The 16,390-nt window shown below is 45.5% G+C and overlaps 2 protein-coding genes across 4 annotated transcripts; one reads left to right on the top strand and one right to left on the bottom strand.

Annotated features, from left to right (window-relative positions):
• The first annotated feature begins 7,493 nt into the window (after window positions 1–7,493).
• LOC133886687 (alpha-ketoglutarate-dependent dioxygenase alkB) lies at window positions 7,494–11,538 on the top strand. 3 transcript variants are annotated; one of them, XR_009903411.1, is made up of 9 exons: window positions 7,494–7,702; window positions 7,786–7,946; window positions 8,691–9,046; window positions 9,583–9,721; window positions 9,855–9,921; window positions 9,999–10,120; window positions 10,268–10,357; window positions 10,427–10,675; window positions 11,025–11,164. XR_009903411.1 is itself a non-coding variant. In XM_062326466.1 (7 exons), exons 1-7 carry the CDS (start codon window positions 7,593–7,595, stop codon window positions 11,162–11,164), a joined length of 1,095 nt encoding a protein of 364 aa, XP_062182450.1. In that variant the 5' UTR covers window positions 7,495–7,592; the 3' UTR covers window positions 11,165–11,538. The 3 variants fall into 3 exon arrangements, 1 of the variants encoding a protein (XP_062182450.1); XR_009903410.1 differs by having other exon boundaries at window positions 10,268–10,675; XM_062326466.1 differs by lacking the exons at window positions 10,268–10,357; window positions 10,427–10,675 and having other exon boundaries at window positions 7,495–7,702; window positions 11,025–11,538.
• Window positions 11,539–12,011: 473 nt separating this feature from the next.
• Window positions 12,012–14,828, bottom strand: LOC133886688 (uncharacterized). Its single transcript, XM_062326467.1, has 7 exons — window positions 14,635–14,828; window positions 14,506–14,546; window positions 14,225–14,282; window positions 12,905–12,998; window positions 12,525–12,609; window positions 12,368–12,433; window positions 12,012–12,274 (listed from the first exon to the last, which is right to left on the bottom strand). The coding sequence occupies exons 1-7, from the start codon at window positions 14,723–14,725 to the stop codon at window positions 12,188–12,190; spliced, it is 522 nt and encodes a 173-aa protein (XP_062182451.1). The 5' UTR covers window positions 14,726–14,828; the 3' UTR covers window positions 12,012–12,187.
• Between the last annotated feature and the right edge of the window lie 1,562 nt (window positions 14,829–16,390).

Here is a 16,390-nt window from a genome sequence, read left to right as displayed (position 1 = left end):
AATCTGCTAGTCGATATCTTTACTCTCTAGCAGGTAAAACCCTAAAAGAGAGACTTAGCTCTGATATCAATTGAAAGGACAATGATGCCGTCTAGAGCGAAGTTAATAGGTGATTTTACAAAAATTTATTCCCTTTTACTGTTGGCCTAAACTTGCAGCGAAAAATAAACTAACGAATTTTTTACAAGTGAAAACCTAAATATGTTAGGCTCAACTAGTACACAATCATCCTAAATAAGTGTGAAAGTTACAATCCTAAGGTGACAATAATTATTCAATTCTAGCAAAATATATGCAAGAAAAACTCTAACTGAAAATCATGAAAACACTGTTCATCTGGAGTATCTAGGTCAATCCAGACACTCCGGGTTATACAGCATCCGAAACCTTCGAATTGATCTGGAATATCTGGGTGCTGTACAGAATGAGCTCGAAACTGATATTAAATAACGATTAAAGAGTTCTATCTCAAACCAAATGAAGTCATGTGCTCCAAGTGATGATTCCAAGTAGATCCACAGAGAACCTACAATTGAATACACACGAACAAGTAGATCGAGCAAATGCACAAATATTAAGCAAGAACACAAGAATAAGGAAACAAGAGAGGAGACACAAGGTTTATTTCCCAAAGTTGGGACACCTCCAATAGAGGTTCCTACGTCTCCGTTGAGGGGCTCGATCACAATTGAGCTCTCAACTCTTTTCCTCTCCAAGCTCGATCACACTTGAGCTTAGCTTCCACTCTTGATTTCTTCCCTTACGAGGCGAAATCAAAACCTTCATAAACTTTTCGTGGCACACCACAACCTTGGGTACTCGCCAGCGACGCCTAGCCGCCTAGGAGCTCAAAGCTACAAGAGTAACAAACACGATGATGAACTTTTTGTCAATGAATTCGAGTGCTCAAGAATGGATTTTAGCTCACTTGCACTCAATCTTCCAATCTCTCAACCCAACTCACTTTTCTTCTCAAATATCACACTAAAATGGAGTGGGAAGGAGTTCTTTTGGCTCTAAATATGTTCTCTTTTGTCCTCTTGCAGCAGCAACAAAGAATGGGGTTGAGGGCGTATTTATACCCAACCCCCCAAAACTAGCCGTTACACAGCTTTTTGTACTGACCCGGTGTATCCGGGTTAACCCGAAGTATCTAGGTTAGCACTAGAACGCATATCCGAGAGCCATGGCCAGAGCTCATCCTAGAGACTCCGGTCAACCCGGAGTATCTGGGTGAAACATTTAGACCCTAACAGACCACCAAGCTCGGAGCTAAACCCGGAGTATCCGAGTCCACCCGAAGTATGCGGGTAACAAAAAAGGCCCTAACAGACCACTCGGCTCGGTACCTCACCCGGAGACTCCGGACAACCTGGAGTATCCGAGTTCAACAGAATTGACCCCTGAAAAACGGCGATAACTTTTGATCCCGAAGTCCGATTTTGACGATTTTGCACTCTATGAAAAGCTTATTCAGAGGGCTACATATCACAATTGAATTCATGATCCCAATCACATTTGATCAAACTAGTAACACTCTAAAACCCAATTCAGATACTTCCACACTTTCCGCACCGGATTTCTAAAAAAACTCTCACTTGGGTTTGGTTAGAAACTCTTGAGCACTGAGAAACGACAATTATCTCTATGTTGCATCCCTCTTAATAGTGCGACACCTCATCGTGGAGTCCCTATGGGGTCCACCGGCATGGAGCTTGCTAGGTGCTTGGGGCTCTCTAGGTGCTCGGGGACCAACTGCTCTTGGCCTCGAGCGCTCACTCCCGGACCTGGCTCTTCTCGGGTCCTCGGGGCACTCTGGGTACTCGGGGACCAACTGCACTTGGCCCTGAGCGCCCACTCCCAGACCTGGCTCTTCTCGGGTCCTCGGGGCACTCTGGGTACTCGGGGACCATTTGTTCTTGACCCCGAGCGCCCACTCCTGGACCTGGCTCTTCTCGGGTCCTCAGGCTACTCTGGGTACTCAGGGACCAACTGCTCCTGGCCCCAAGTGCCCACTCCCGGACCTGGCTCTTCTCGGGTCCTCGGAGCACTCTGGGTACTCGGGGACCAACTGCACTTGGCCCCGAGCACCCCCTCCCAGACCTGGCTTCCCTCGGGCCCTCGGGGAGGTGGTCCCTGAGGGAAGGCGCCTTGTGGCACTGCGCTGTCCTGGCCTTGGGACTCGGGAACCCCCAGATCCCATATCACCGATAGCAGCCCCGGGCCCATCGGTAGGCGATGGTCCAGAGACTGCGGGTGGGGCCCTATTTCTTCGGGTGGTGCTACGTGGCTTTCTGTCACCCGGTGCTGAAATCTTTGTGGGCCTTGCAATTTTTAGGCCCAAGCTTTTAGTATAACCCAAGGAGGAGCCGAAAGGGCGCGTGCCCTTTCGAATTTTGTGGAAGGCGATGATGTAGGATGTCCTTCGGCAGGCGCGGGGCTTCGTGGAGGCGGCCTGGCTCGGGTTCGTGTCTGTGGGTTCCCAAGGGCTGGATACGCTAGGCTATCTTGCCCTTGGGTTCTCGAAGATCGCCCGGCGCCTTGAGGCATTCCCCTCCACTATCCAGGAACTGGTGACCCAGGAGGGGCGTGCGCTGGCCCAGGGTGTGGCCGAGCACGTTCTTGCCTGCTATCGTAGCCGAGACCACCCGAGACCCTCGTGTTCCGGCCACTCGCGCTCGAGCAGCAGGACCACCCGAGACCCTCGTGTTCCGGTAGTGCTCAGGGTACTCAGCTCCCGAGCATCCAGCCCCCGAGCTCGCGCGTAGGATCTCGTGCTCGGGGCGCGCAGCCCCCGGGCGCTTGCTAGTACGCGGCTGCTGAGTCAAACAGACACAAATAGACACAAAACTCTTTTGCTCGGGAAGCGAGTCCACCTAGCACGATACCCACCACAACTCATGAACGCCTTTCGTCTCGCGACCTCTCAAACAAATAGACCGAAGACGCACGTAGGCGGAAATGCAACCAAGAGTCCCCACGGTTCGGTGGTGCTCGGGGTAGGACTGACCAGGCCGAGCACCGACAGTCTGACTCCGGGGACTAGGTGGTCCCGACCACTCATGCTCGAGTGGTAGGACTACCCGAGAACCCCAGAGCCTCGGTAGTGCTTGAGGTACTACCATGCCAGTCGGGCACCACAACCCACCATAAAGGACTTAGGTCAGCGATCGCCACTAGTGCGGTACACTGACTACCATTTTTTTTTTGTTCCGGAAAAGCGAACACAAGGGCAGGGTTTTGCGCGCGAGGAGATTACCTCGCCGAACAGATTAGCATACGAGGATTCCGAGATTAACTCAGGAACAATAGTTTATTATGCATGTATGAACGGAAATTCATATGACTTTAGTGACTTACCGAGTCGGTGTCAGCCTCTCGGCTGATTAGGCCAGGAAAGGGTAGATGCCCCGGTGCTCAGGGCGCCCGGGAATGTGGATTCCCTTATGCAGAGCGCTTTAGCCCCCAGGTCGTCCTTTTAGCACCCGAGCAATGCAAACCCAGCAATGGAACCAGGAGCTAGGTGGTCCCGACCACTCATGCCCGAGCAGTAGGATTACCCGAGGACCCCAGTGGCTCGGCAGCGCCCTGGGCACTGATGCCCTTGTGCTCGGGTTGCTTGGTTCTCAAGCATTTCTCTGTAAGCCTAAAATAGACAAGGTTTGTTTGCTTGGTGCGCTTTGTCGGTGCGGTACTCATTATAGCTTGCTCTTGTTTCTGGCCCGCGACCTCTCGAATGCCCGGACCAGCAAAGTGTACATACAGAGATACGACCAAGAGGTCCCATGGTTCAGTGGTGCTCGGGCTGGGACTAACCAGACCGAGCACCGACAGCCCGCCCCTGGAGACTAGGCGGTCCCGACCACTCATTCTCGAGTGGTAGGATTATCTGAGAACCCCAGAGGCTCAGTAGTGCTCAGGGTATTGCCACAGCAGCCGGGTACCACAGCCTACCACAACGGACTTAGGTCAGCGATCGCCGCCTATACCGCATACCGACCGGCATCCGTTTTTGTCAGTGGGGAAAATGAGAGAGAGCGTGTTTTTCGCGCACGAGTCGAGCATCTCACCAAGCAGATTAACATATGGGTTCCAGAGGAAAACTCGGAACAAGAGCAATATAGGCGTATATTAATGATTCATATTGTTGTGATGAATTTAAATAGCAAGTGATAACTTACGTGGTTGTCCCTGACGCAAGGAGGTGCCGTGTGAGCTGGCTGTCGATGCCACTGAGGACAAGTAGGAGCCAGGGCCCCCTGGGCCATGTTTTTCATCTCCTCGTTCGAGTCTGAGTCAGTGCGCTGAAGATGATATCCGCTCGCCATTTTTTTCCCTAAAAAATGAGGTGGATTCAGGGATACAACCCCCTACCTGGCGCGCCAGCTGTCGGTGGATGAACACCGCAAGCAGGGATCCTGAGGGACCCCTTTGAGATTCGTCCGAGGGGCTGGTCCTGTATCTACCTCGTGCGTGGGGTTAATACGTGTGGGACTTAGGCGGGATGAATCGTTGTCGGCTAGTAGTAATGGATGCACCAAGGGTTTAGACAGGTTTAGGCCACATGGAGGCGTAATACCCTACTCCTGTGTGTTCTGTATGTTATCAATGCTCTTCGAATGCCTTTCTCTGAATCTCTCTCTCTCTCTCTCTCTCTCTCTCTCTCTCTCTCTCTCATTTTTCTCTGTGTTACAAGGTCTTTGGCTCTTCTTTTCTATCTCTAGCTTATGCTGTTCTATCGGCCCTCTTCCCCGGTCCCCTCTCTACGAAGTGCTCCCCCCCTTTTATCTACCGAGGGGAGGCCCTCCAGGGAGTACCCAGAACGAGGGTACAAGTTCCCGTAAATAATAAATAGAAAGCGACCATCATGGGTCTACAGTTGATATTACAGAGGGTTGAAAATACATCCCTCGGACGGTCCCATCGGTCTTCACGTCCCAACTTTAGCAGGCGCAGGGGCGCCCACCGGCCAGCCTCTGAGTACTCTCTCATGCCCGTCTGGTCAGAGTAGGTCTGACATGGTCTGATGCAACAGGGCGATAGGCGATAAGCTTCAAGCCCATCGAAGATATCTTCAAGTCATCTTTCTTTATGGGCCCCGTGAGGGGACATGCGATGGGACCTGCCATATTAATTGTGCCTACGCGTTCCTGTCAGGCGGTGGCAGGGACTGACGTATTCAGTACGACAGGCGTGGGAGAAAGTGGTTGGATGTGATCGTCCACGCTCCCCATTAAATGCAGCATCAGGCCTCCCACCGACCGACACCTCATCGTGGAGTCCCTGTGGGGTCCAACGGCATGGGGCTTGCCGGGTGCTCGGGGACCAACTTCTCTTGGCCCCGAGCGCCCACTCCCGGACCTGGCTCTTCTCGGGTCCTCAGGGCACTCTGGGTACTCGGGGACCAACTGCACTTGGCCCCGAGCGCCCACTCCCGGACCTGGCTCTTCTCGGGTCCTCGGGGCACTCTGGGTACTCGGGGACCAACTGCTCTTGGCCCCGAGTGCCCACTCCTGGACCTGGCTCTTCTCGGGTCCTCGGGGCACTCTGGGTACTCAGGGACCAATTGCACTTGGCCCCGAGCACCCCCTCCCGGACCTGGCTTCCCTCAGGCCCTCGGGGAGGTGGTCCCCGAGGGAAGGCGTCATGTGGCACTACGCTGTCCTGTCCTCGGGACTCAGGAACCCTCGAATCCCATATCACCGACAGCAGCCGAGTATTGCTTACCCTTCGTCGTCTTGCCATAGTAAACCACTTTGTATCCGATATCTTCAATAAATTTACTTTATCATATATGGAGTCTAATCTTGTTCTTCACTCTTGGCAAATAGAATATCTCAACTCAACTCATGTCTTCTTATGGATCATAACCCTAACTCACTCTTAAGCACAAAGCATATGTGTTAGTCCATAAAACCTAATTGACAATATCATACCTTTAGTTACTTGATCTCCATAAGTAACTTAGTCTTCAAGTTTATTGCCAATCTTATCAAGCTTCTCCTTCTCCTTATGAGTATCACTAAGAGCTTAACGACAACGATGCATTTTTTTTATTCTCATGGCATTTTAAATCCATGATTCATCACTTATGCATCTCCTATGGAATAACATAATCTATGATTCTTAATACAATTGTTAGTCCATAAGTATTATCATCACTTACCCGAGCATCACCTAGAGCTTATTCATCTTGATGCATTTTCAATCTTCCCATTCACTTAGAACTCATGCATATCTCTCCTCCATACATCACCTATGGAACAACTACTAACAATTCCCAATAACATTGTTAGTCCATAAGTATTATCATTAATTACCAAAACCACACATAAGGGCTAGATGCACTTTCACCTTACCGATGTGATCACTTCGGAGCTTGAGCCACCAAGGAAAGGGTCTCCGTGTCTTCGCACAATTGCCTTGTTGTCTCTCCACACCACGTCGGAGGGTCAACAAGCTTGCTAGTGAGTCACCAAGACTCCAAGGTGCTGGCATACCACTTGGTACATGGTTAGATCACTCCTTAATTCACTCTCTAGACAGCAATCACCTAGCAATACTCTCTCTAGGACTATAAGCACTAATCACTCTCTAATGGTATGCTTAATCACCTTGAATGATCACTTTGAGCACTTTGGTAGCTTGAATGTCTTCTTAGGTGTACAAGAATTTCTTTGGACTCCAGCACCTTCAAATGGCCAAGTGGAGGGGTATTTATAATCTCAAACATGCGCACTAGCCGTTAACCCAACGGCTGAAAAGCTATTAACACCGGATAATCATTGGTATAGTGATACACGTGGCCACATTTCTAAAGAGTGATATAGTGATAACTGGTATTTCAAAGTGTAATTCTAAGTTCCGGGAAATTATGGCTTTTCTCACAACTGTATACGGAGCTTTCTTTAGAACATCTCAGTTTTGCTAATAAATGAATTTGTGGACAAAAGGAATTTTAAAAAGGAGATGCTAACCGGATCGAACATCCAACGGTCCGTTATAATATTGAAAATAATATCTGTAACATTGAAAAATAATATTGGTAATATTGAAAGATATGTATCAAAATAGCGCACAAATTCGGATCTGAAAATTATCTATTTAAGTTAATTCCTATATTTTTCGTACCTCTAATGTTTCAGATGTTCCAATTTAATATTTCAGACATTAATTTATTATCATAGTTATTTTTATATGTTGCACCCGGCATCGGTCAGTCCGGCGTCTGATTGACTCGGACAAAAAATTATCCATTTGAGTTAATTTTTATATTTTGATATCTCTAATATTTTTTATATTCAAATTTAATGTTTCAGATGTAATAAAAATTTATTGTCACTTATTTTTTTAACATTGCACTCTGCGTCAGTCGACGGCGTTTTTTTTTTTTTTCTCCGGACGTTTGGACACAGCATTATCGATTTTAAAAACACAATATTGTGGTACTGGTGGGGCCTACCAGTCAGCGACGAGCCAGGTTTTGGCCGATGGGCCAGGATGGGGTGGCGGCCGCAACCTCCGAAAACCCGAGTACTCGATCGGGTAGCTTCCGAGCAAAGCGGCGAGGACACGCTCGCGCGCCGCCGGCGATGTACGGCGCCCCCGACACCGCCGCCGCGGAGCGCACGGCGTTCCGGCGGGCGGAGAAGCAGTACAAGCTCTACAAGCCTCCCAATCCAAAGGGCAGGTCCAGGTCAAGGTCAGGGTCTCGCTGCCCCTTCTCCTTCCGTAGTTGCCGTCTTCGTCTCTGCTCCCAAACCCTGATGTCCCCCACCGCCGCAGGAGAAAGCCGACCGGCGGCGATGGTGGCGGGGGTGGCGACCTGTCCGCGGTGGTCGACTTTCACGCTTTGCTTGCCGCTGACGGGGAGCTGCCAGCCGGGATCGGGCGGCGCGACTGCGCCGGGTTCGACCGCCCCGTGTTCTGCTTCTTGGACCGGTCGGGTAAATACAGAGCTCTCTCTCTCCCTTTCCTTTTCTGTTCGAGTTAAAGTTTTGTTTTTTATATGGTTCAATCTTAGTTTTGGTACTTGCGAGTCTGAACATTGCATTTGGAACAGCGGAGGCTTGTAAAAATTGACCCTCCGTGCGAAATAAATTATGTTTTCGTCCTGTAAATTGTAATTGCTTTTGGCCAGTGCTAGTGTGAGGGTGCAGATTCATGTGAAGGAGCTTTTCATCTAGGAGTTGAATGGTCAGCGAGATCTCTAGATATGGTGCCCTTGGTTGTTTCTTGGATATAGCAGATCATTTTTCCTGATTTAGTTTGGGTGATAAAACCAATTGTTTAAGACTTTAAGTGTTTTTTCCATTAATTGCTATTGGAACATGAGTGGTGGGGTAGTATTCTCTTACCTGAACTAGGGATGTCCTATTCAGATATTTGGTGTTCAAGTCACTGTTTCCTCTTTTTCTCTCCCTCTAAAATTTTATCGTGATGGAATCCCTGAAAAATTTTAGATATGTTTGTATCAGTGATGACAAATCAGGAATAAAGTTCATGCGAATGACAAATCATATTTGCTGAACACTATGATTACAATTAAACTACATTCTTTCCAAGATTTAGGTATGAACATCGAAAAACATGCAACACATTTTTTATTATTCATATTGCCCTTAAATCATAATATCATTATACTAAATATGTAGTGATATACTGATATTCATCTTGTTTTAACTTTGTAGGATTTTATTTCATTCCCGGTGCTCTATCTACTGAGGAACAATGCTATTGGATTAGGGAAAGCTTGAAAACATTTCCACAGCCACCTAATAGGACTAACTTGACTGCTATGTACGGTTCGATTTCTGACTTACTCATTGCTGCAAAAAATCAAAAGATCTTGGTTGAAGTGAAAAATCCTGATGACCAAGAAAGAAATGAACAGAATAATAGTGGAGGAAAAACACAATCCAAAAACTTCAAATTTGTGGAGGAGTTAGAGATCCAAAAGGGGGAAGTGTGTAGTTCGACCACAGCAAGTACTCTTGTACGCAAGCTCCGGTGGAGCACCCTTGGTCTGCAGTTTGATTGGTCAAAAGTATGTAGCCTTTTGCTTCCATGGCAACCCTAACAATGAGCATTATTTGTTTAGTTTCATTTCTCTTATTGCTTGAATACTGGCTAGTGGTGGTATTGATATGTTCTGATACGTTATAATAAAGAAATTTGTCCTCTATTATTACAAACATGTTCAATTGAATTCAATCGTATTATTATTATGAATTTGGAATTCTATTGGAGCACATGCCAAAATATTACAACCCTAAGAGCATTCAAGTAGCAAATGACTCAAAGAGCTATGTTAGTTCATTATTGTTCCAGCAAGCTATCTTTAAACACAACTCTTTATGAAAATAACATGGGAAATATCTCACATTGTGCGTATATAATGTATTTTAATGTAACCATGTTATCTTTAGAAGTTGTATTCAATTCTGGCATGACTTGATGCATATTGGCGGTTTGTACATTACTTGCAGCGATGTAAGGTCTTATACTTGATTGCACAATAGGATAGGCAGTTGTTAAACAGCGTATTATGTCTTTCTTTTTGTAATCCTTCTATTTTAACAGCGCAACTATGATGTATCACTTCCACACAACAACATTCCAGATCCGCTAGCTAGTCTTGCCAAAAAGATGGCTATTCCAGCTATGCCTTCTGGAGAAGAATTCAAGCCAGAAGCTGCCATAGTGAACTATTATGGTCCAAGTATGTAGCTTATCTCTTCAGATAGTGAATTCTCATATAGATTGATCCATTTTCTTGGAAATTGTCTTGAAGATTTGAAGTTCATGTTCCTTTCCATTTCTGTACTGAAAATATTAAGCTTTGACTGATGTAGGTGACATGCTTGGTGGCCATGTTGACGACATGGAAGCAGATTGGACAAAACCTATTGTAAGCATAAGGTATTGTGGTCCAGCTTCTTACTTATTTCGCGATCTTAACTTTTTCTTAACATATTGCTGTACTTTTGTTCTTTTAGTTTGGGAAGCAAGTGCATCTTTCTTCTTGGAGGAAAGACAAGAGATGAAGTTCCAACAGCAATGTTCCTGCGAAGCGGTGATATTGTATTGATGGCTGGGGAAGCACGAGAACACTTCCATGGTAATTTATTGGCAAAATTGGTTTCATAGCACACAAAGAACCCAACTTCCGGAAAATAGCACCAAAGTGTTTCGGTTCACTTTAATTGCACCAAAAGATTGTGATGTTCAGTTTTTTGCACTTTGTGGAATTTTCCATCCATTGCAGTTGGACCAAAATACCCAGATCTGCCACCCTTCTTTCTCTCCACAGCCTCCTAGAATCCCAGATCCGCCACTCCTCTCCCTTCGTTGTCTGGTGAGTGCCCCTTTCCCTCTGACCGGTGAGTCCTCCTCGCCATCTGAATGGTGTTGCAAAGCTGCGCAGCATGTCATGGTGCCGGCCGCTGTCGGGAGCGCGCCCACAAGCTGCCGGTTGAGGTAAGGGCATGGATCCGGGCAAGGCAGAGGCGCGGAGTAGAGGCAGAGGGAGATGCACCACTATTGATGCGCAAGTGAAAGCTTGGACAGCAGTGCAGAACTGGGCGGCACAGCAAGTTTCTCACAACCTTGCCATCTTCGACAGTACATGCATCCCCGTCTTCCATGATGGCCGCTGCAGGACTCTGCTGGCAAGGTTTGCACATGCCCCGCACACATGTCATGCTGAACTAATGAAGATGGACACGTATTGGCACAGATGAGGTGGGGGAGGGGATGTGCAGGTATGAGGAAGACGGGGGGGAGTGGTATTCTACATTGGATTTGGGCAAAAAGAATGGAAAAATGCGGAGATGTCTAACAGAACGTGACAGTGCTAAAAAACTGAACTGAGCAATCTTTCGGTGCTATTAAAGTGAACCGGAACATGAAACCAATTTTACCTAATTTATTCTGTAAAATGAATGTTATTCCTATATATGAATGTTGAAACACCAGATCATCAGGTTTCGTTTATATTTTAACCTTTGGCTTCCATTTCACAGGTGTACCACGGATCTTCACTGAAAGTGACGAGCAAGAAATCTCTGCATTGGTTTCACATTTATCTGGTAAAGATGACCAGTTTATCTTGGACTACATCAAGAATTCCAGGATAAATATCAACATCAGACAGGTCTACTGAAGTTTAGATTGGTTACTGACTTCATGGATGATTGTTTCAAAATTCTCCTTTTTTACTGCCCCCTCAGGCCCATTCACAGGGCGCAATGGTTTGATAAGTGGCATCTGGAGTAGGAATGGAGGATCAGAAGGGTTGGAATGCATCAAATTGGTCTTCAAACCAAGTAACTAACCATAAGAGTAGCAGCCATTGGAAATTTTTTTTATATAATTTGGTACCCCGGTGACGACGTCATAGACCTTGAGCAGGATTACTAATTCCATTGTATTGGATTAGCCATCGATTGCTGATTTCGTATCATCCTGTTTTCTGATGTTTCAATCCTCCATAATTTTGCTGATAATGCAAAATGTTCGTAAATCAGTTTGGACTTATTTGCTTGTTGTTTCTCGCATCTTGAGGGAGGAATCTGAGGCTTTCTCAGAATTCATTTGCCAATGTCTGTATGTTGAGTGTACGCACAGAACCTCAATGGTCAGATGTAATCATTGCTCTGTATCATTAGATGGATTAAGATCAAATGATTTAATCGGTCCAATTTTGGCCAAGCTGTGAGAAGGCAAACCACATGATTGCTATGATGGCATCGAAGCTTATGGATTGTGTAATATTGATCAAATCTAGAGGATTAATACTTCACTCGTTTTCCGTTAACTAAGTGTCATCCCAAATCGATCTTCTCGATTGAAGGTTTCTTCCGATGCAGCACGTACAATAAAACGAAGCTTCTTACGAGGAAGCACATACAATAAAAACAAAGCGAGCTATTTATTATTTTCTTCTTATGGATTCAAAAGATTCATATTTTAAATAACTCAAATAATTAGAATAAACACTTTTATGGTACTTAGAAAAAAGCATCCCAGAGAAACTATCTTTGCAAAATCAATCAGGATGTTCTACAAGGTTCCAAATATGAAATGAAAAGACCGGTCACTATTTCCAGCTATTAGAAAGGTAGACGCACAAGCAGCTCAAACACACAAGGTTGGTACTGATCTCATATATGTTGGAAAACGATATCTACTTCTGAACAATCTCTTGAATTTGCTCTGGACTCAAGATCGACATATTGACATCAAAATTAGCTTCCTCCAATTGTTTGCGCAACTGCATAAGGATTACAGCCAAGTAAACATGTGTTTCTTTTGTCAATCTGAAATCCGAAGGAAGGAAAAAGGGGATGGGGTAAGATGCACATACAGTCCCAAGTATGACAGATTGGTTCTCTGGACTATAGTTTCTCATTTCAACTAGCATGTTGAGTTGCTGCAGCAACAACTCAAACCATGTAATTAGCAGCTTGTTTACAAATAACACAAATGTTTCAAAAGGGACAAAAACAAAGTTTTTGCTTCACCTGTTCTTGTAATATTTTTTGAGAATGTAGCTTTTCAGCGAATTCTCTAGGTTCAAGCTCGGCCTCATCAATAGCCATCTCTTCTCTATCAAATTATATGGAAAAAAAAAGTCTAAACATGAGTCTTGGGCCCCAATTTACTCTAACATGTCATTATTGCAATAGAGTAGGTGTTAACTGCAACCACGGAATGTAACATATATGATTGTAACTGCAACACTGGTCAATCTAGAATACTGAAAGATGCTCATCAGCATTATGTAAGCTAATAAATGAAAATGTTAAGCTTTATTGACTGTAACAGTCAATACTGGCCTTTGCTTTCATATTGTACTAGTTTAGACTGAATTGGGACCAACATGTTGGAGCAAGGCACTTACTTGGCAACAAATTGATAGAATGCAATCATCAAGTCCATGTCATTTTCATAGACAACGTTCACCTTTCCTAGGCAACCAATACCAAAACTTGGATCTGATGTTCAGAAATAACATGTCAAAATGCATCATGTCAGAAACTAATTATTGATATCCATATCAAGGCAAACAAGAGTTCGATCCCACTCAAAACAACTCTAAATTGAGTAGAAAATAAGCAATATTTGTTGCAAAAGTACAAGACTAGAAAACTAGATTATTTAAATTCAGAAAGTGCTACATTCTTGAATCTTGATGTAAACCAAGTACTTAGCTAAAACATTGTGTTTTATAAGTGAACAAATGGATAATTGATACCAGGCAGAACAAATAGTATTTACATTCTGCAACATTTGGATCTTAGCTAAACATGAATAGACATAAGCTCAAATGTCATACCTTAATGTGCCGTAGGTATCCAAAATATCAATTTAACAAGCATGAAGAAAGAAGCTTCGTTAAAAATGAAAGAAAATGGTAATATCTAAAAAGTTCCATCCTGATGCCAAATGATTTCTGATACAATAATGTAGCAACAATAAACATATATGATTTTGCCTTCACATTTGTCAGCTTGAAGCAAAAAATTATAGATAATTCAGATTTCTGCTTTTCACTAACACTATCTGCCTTTTATAGTTCTATTGTTATAATTGCACTGCTTTCACTCAGGACCAAACCAGTAAACTCTGTTTAGAAAACCAAAAAAAAATCAATTGGTTTTAAAATGACATGAAAAAACAATCCCCTATTTTATCCAGCACCAATTTTTCTGTCTCTTTTATTATACGTAGCTGAAGATTTCTTCAATGCTAGTGTACCATAGATCTATAATCCATCATAAATCGACTTATTGCAATACTACTTGAAACAGACTACCAATAAAAGACATAATCGACCACAGACTACCAATAAAAGACATAATCGACCAAAGAACTACAATTCACGATAAACAAATAAACCACCCCGTGAATTGACAGATCAACGGGCAAACCAAACTGGCATGCACGACCACTGCTAATTCTATTACCCGTCAACCTACCAAATGCTCATACATCGGTGTATGTTATATGGACATGATATCAACAGTTTGTAGACATGCTAACAGGGTCAAGGGACTCCAAGCTGTTATTTTCGCTTTACAAAATGGAATGCTTCATTGTTCTCAATTTGATCACTACTACTCATCTCATCTGCATCATAATCATTACAGGCTACATGCCTAAAGGTTACCGATAACAATAGAGCGCAACATGGTGTTCAGGTAGAATGCAATTGGCATACCTATGCCCAACTCGCGAAGGACCTCCTCCTGTATCTCAGTGGTCACTGCCACAGCCTCCTACAGGCAGAGCAAAACACACATTTAAGGTCCATACTGAGATGGGAGATGACCTTAACCTAACTATCAATACTGAGCTAATCCATGTGTTACTAACACTGATTCCAGATAAAGATCAAGCCAAGCACAAAACCCCAACATTTCAAGAACCGCCCCCGCGGTACTCCATCCCAAGACACACCGCGGGAGCTACAGATGACGCTAAGTCGACCGAAGATCACACCTGTTTGTCCCTGACGGCGTCGGCGATCCGCTGCTTGACCTCTGGAGCGGAAGCAGAGAGACCAAGATTAAGGAAAAGGGGAGGGAAGGGGCGCGAACCAGACAACCAGCAATGCGACGACATGGATACCTGGGAGGGAGGTGAGGAACGAGAAGCGAGCGAACAGGTGGAGCAGCTGCTCCCTCGTCATCATGCTCTCGCCGCCGGCCGCCGTCGCCATGGCCGCTTCTTCTCCGCCCCTGCCGCCGCCTCCCACAACCCACTCTGTGAGGCTCGTGGTGTGTTTTCTTTTCTTTTGGATAGAAAGAAATCTGGACTGTCCGTCGCCGTGTGGACTGTGCCATAAAAAGCCCGTTTAGATTGTATGTCTGGGCTTAATTTTGATGACATTTCTAGGGAGAGGCCCAGAAAAGGCATCAAAATCTGTCACTATTACAATTTTATTAATTTCTTCTCGTACTCTCTCTCGCTCCCGGTCACAATTTTTTTGCAATGACATTGTTTCGGTCGAAAAAATAAAATTGATCACCTTTTCATTTCAACATACTAAAAAAATGAACAAAATTATAAATTTGTGGCATTAGATTTCAAGACAGTTAATTTACACATGATTTTCATATTTATACTATAAACATTCAAAAGTATGTTGACAGTTAATGATTCAAAAGTTCAACAGATATTTATCTGTGGCTAAAGGGATAATAATAAACTATAAAAAATAATTGCAAGTTACATCTTGAAGACTGATGTCAAATAAAAAGCAACATAGGAAATATTTTCTATAATATAAAGCACGAGTTAGTCTGCTAGTATCGTTCCCTCCTCTATCTCCCCTACTTAAAAAAGAGTAGTACATGTATGGTCTGCCAAAAATATTCCTCTGCCATGTGAAAGATTCCTCTGTCTCCCTCCCCTCCCCGTCTAAGCATTACGCGTTTCCGTCTTCCCCACATCTCTCCTCCCCCAATCCCCACAGCCATCTCCAACGTTCCAACGTGTCGCCTCCACCTCCTCCCCTCCGTGATGCCGGCCGCTGGTCCTCCGCCCGCCGGTCCGCCGCCACCGCGCCGCCTCCACTCCCTCCCCTCCGCACGGCCTAATCTGCTGGTCGTCCTTTGCCATCTCCTCCCCCAATCCCTGCCGCAATCACCAACCTTCCAACGCGTCGCCTCCACCTCCTCCCCTCTGTGACGTCGGCAGCCACCCGCCAGTCCGCCGCCACCGCGCCGCCTACACCTCCTCCCCTCTGCGCGGCCTAATCTGCGGGTCGCCGTGGTAATACTGAAGGAGTTCGTCGGCAACGTCAAAGCCGTCATTAAGGAGTAAGCAGCCCCGCCCTCATTCTCATGTCCCCTCCGCGGCGTCGCCTGCACATCCTCCCCTCCGTGACGCCGACCGCCGGTCCGCCGCCCGCTGGTCTGGCTCCACCGCGACGCCTCCACCTCCAACCCTCCGCGCGGCCTAATCTGCGGGTCACCGCGGTAATGCTGAAGGAGTTCATCGGCAACGTCAATGCCGTCTTTAAAGAGTAAGCAGCCCTACCCTCATTCTCTTGTCCCCTCCGCGTTCCCGCAGTTCGTGTGCATGTCGGTGCTGCCATGGGTCTGGGGAATCGGCGAGTTGTCAGGCCGATAAGGTCGTTCCATTTCTGGTACTTTGATTCAAGCAATATCTACTTTGGAGCTACAAAGTTTTTTGGTTCATTCCCGTGCATTTTTTTAATGCGATTCTGACTTTCCCTCTCTCGTTCTTCCTTCTAACATCTGAATACCGATGAGAATGATTCTTGCTTAGGTGCTCTATCTTCTGATTCTCCTTGAGATGATCTCACTCTCCTTTACTCTGGTGAAATGTTGATATGCAATTCGAGTCAGTGCGTCAAATG

The sequence above is a fragment of the Phragmites australis genome, chromosome 12, assembly GCF_958298935.1.
Source record: "Phragmites australis chromosome 12, lpPhrAust1.1, whole genome shotgun sequence".
NCBI lineage: Eukaryota > Viridiplantae > Streptophyta > Magnoliopsida > Poales > Poaceae > Phragmites > Phragmites australis.
The sequence above is the reverse complement of the archived record's forward strand: the minus strand, read 5'-3'. Positions and strand labels throughout refer to the sequence as shown.

Excerpts from the sequence above, each read along its gene's own strand:
- LOC133886687 (XM_062326466.1), top strand. The coding sequence starts at position 7,593 with ATGTACGGCGCCCCCGACACCGCCGCCGCGGAGCGCACGGCGTTCCGG. Across the intron at positions 9,047-9,582 it reads TGCAGTTTGATTGGTCAAAA|CGCAACTATGATGTATCACT; the intron begins GTATGTAGCCTT and ends CTATTTTAACAG. Across the intron at positions 9,722-9,854 it reads AGTGAACTATTATGGTCCAA|GTGACATGCTTGGTGGCCAT; the intron begins GTATGTAGCTTA and ends TGACTGATGTAG.
- LOC133886688 (XM_062326467.1), bottom strand. The coding sequence starts at position 14,725 with ATGGCGACGGCGGCCGGCGGCGAGAGCATGATGACGAGGGAGCAGCTG. Across the intron at positions 14,283-14,505 it reads ACGCCGTCAGGGACAAACAG|GAGGCTGTGGCAGTGACCAC; the intron begins GTGTGATCTTCG and ends CTCTGCCTGTAG. Across the intron at positions 12,275-12,367 it reads AATCTGTCATACTTGGGACT|TTGCGCAAACAATTGGAGGA; the intron begins GTATGTGCATCT and ends ATCCTTATGCAG.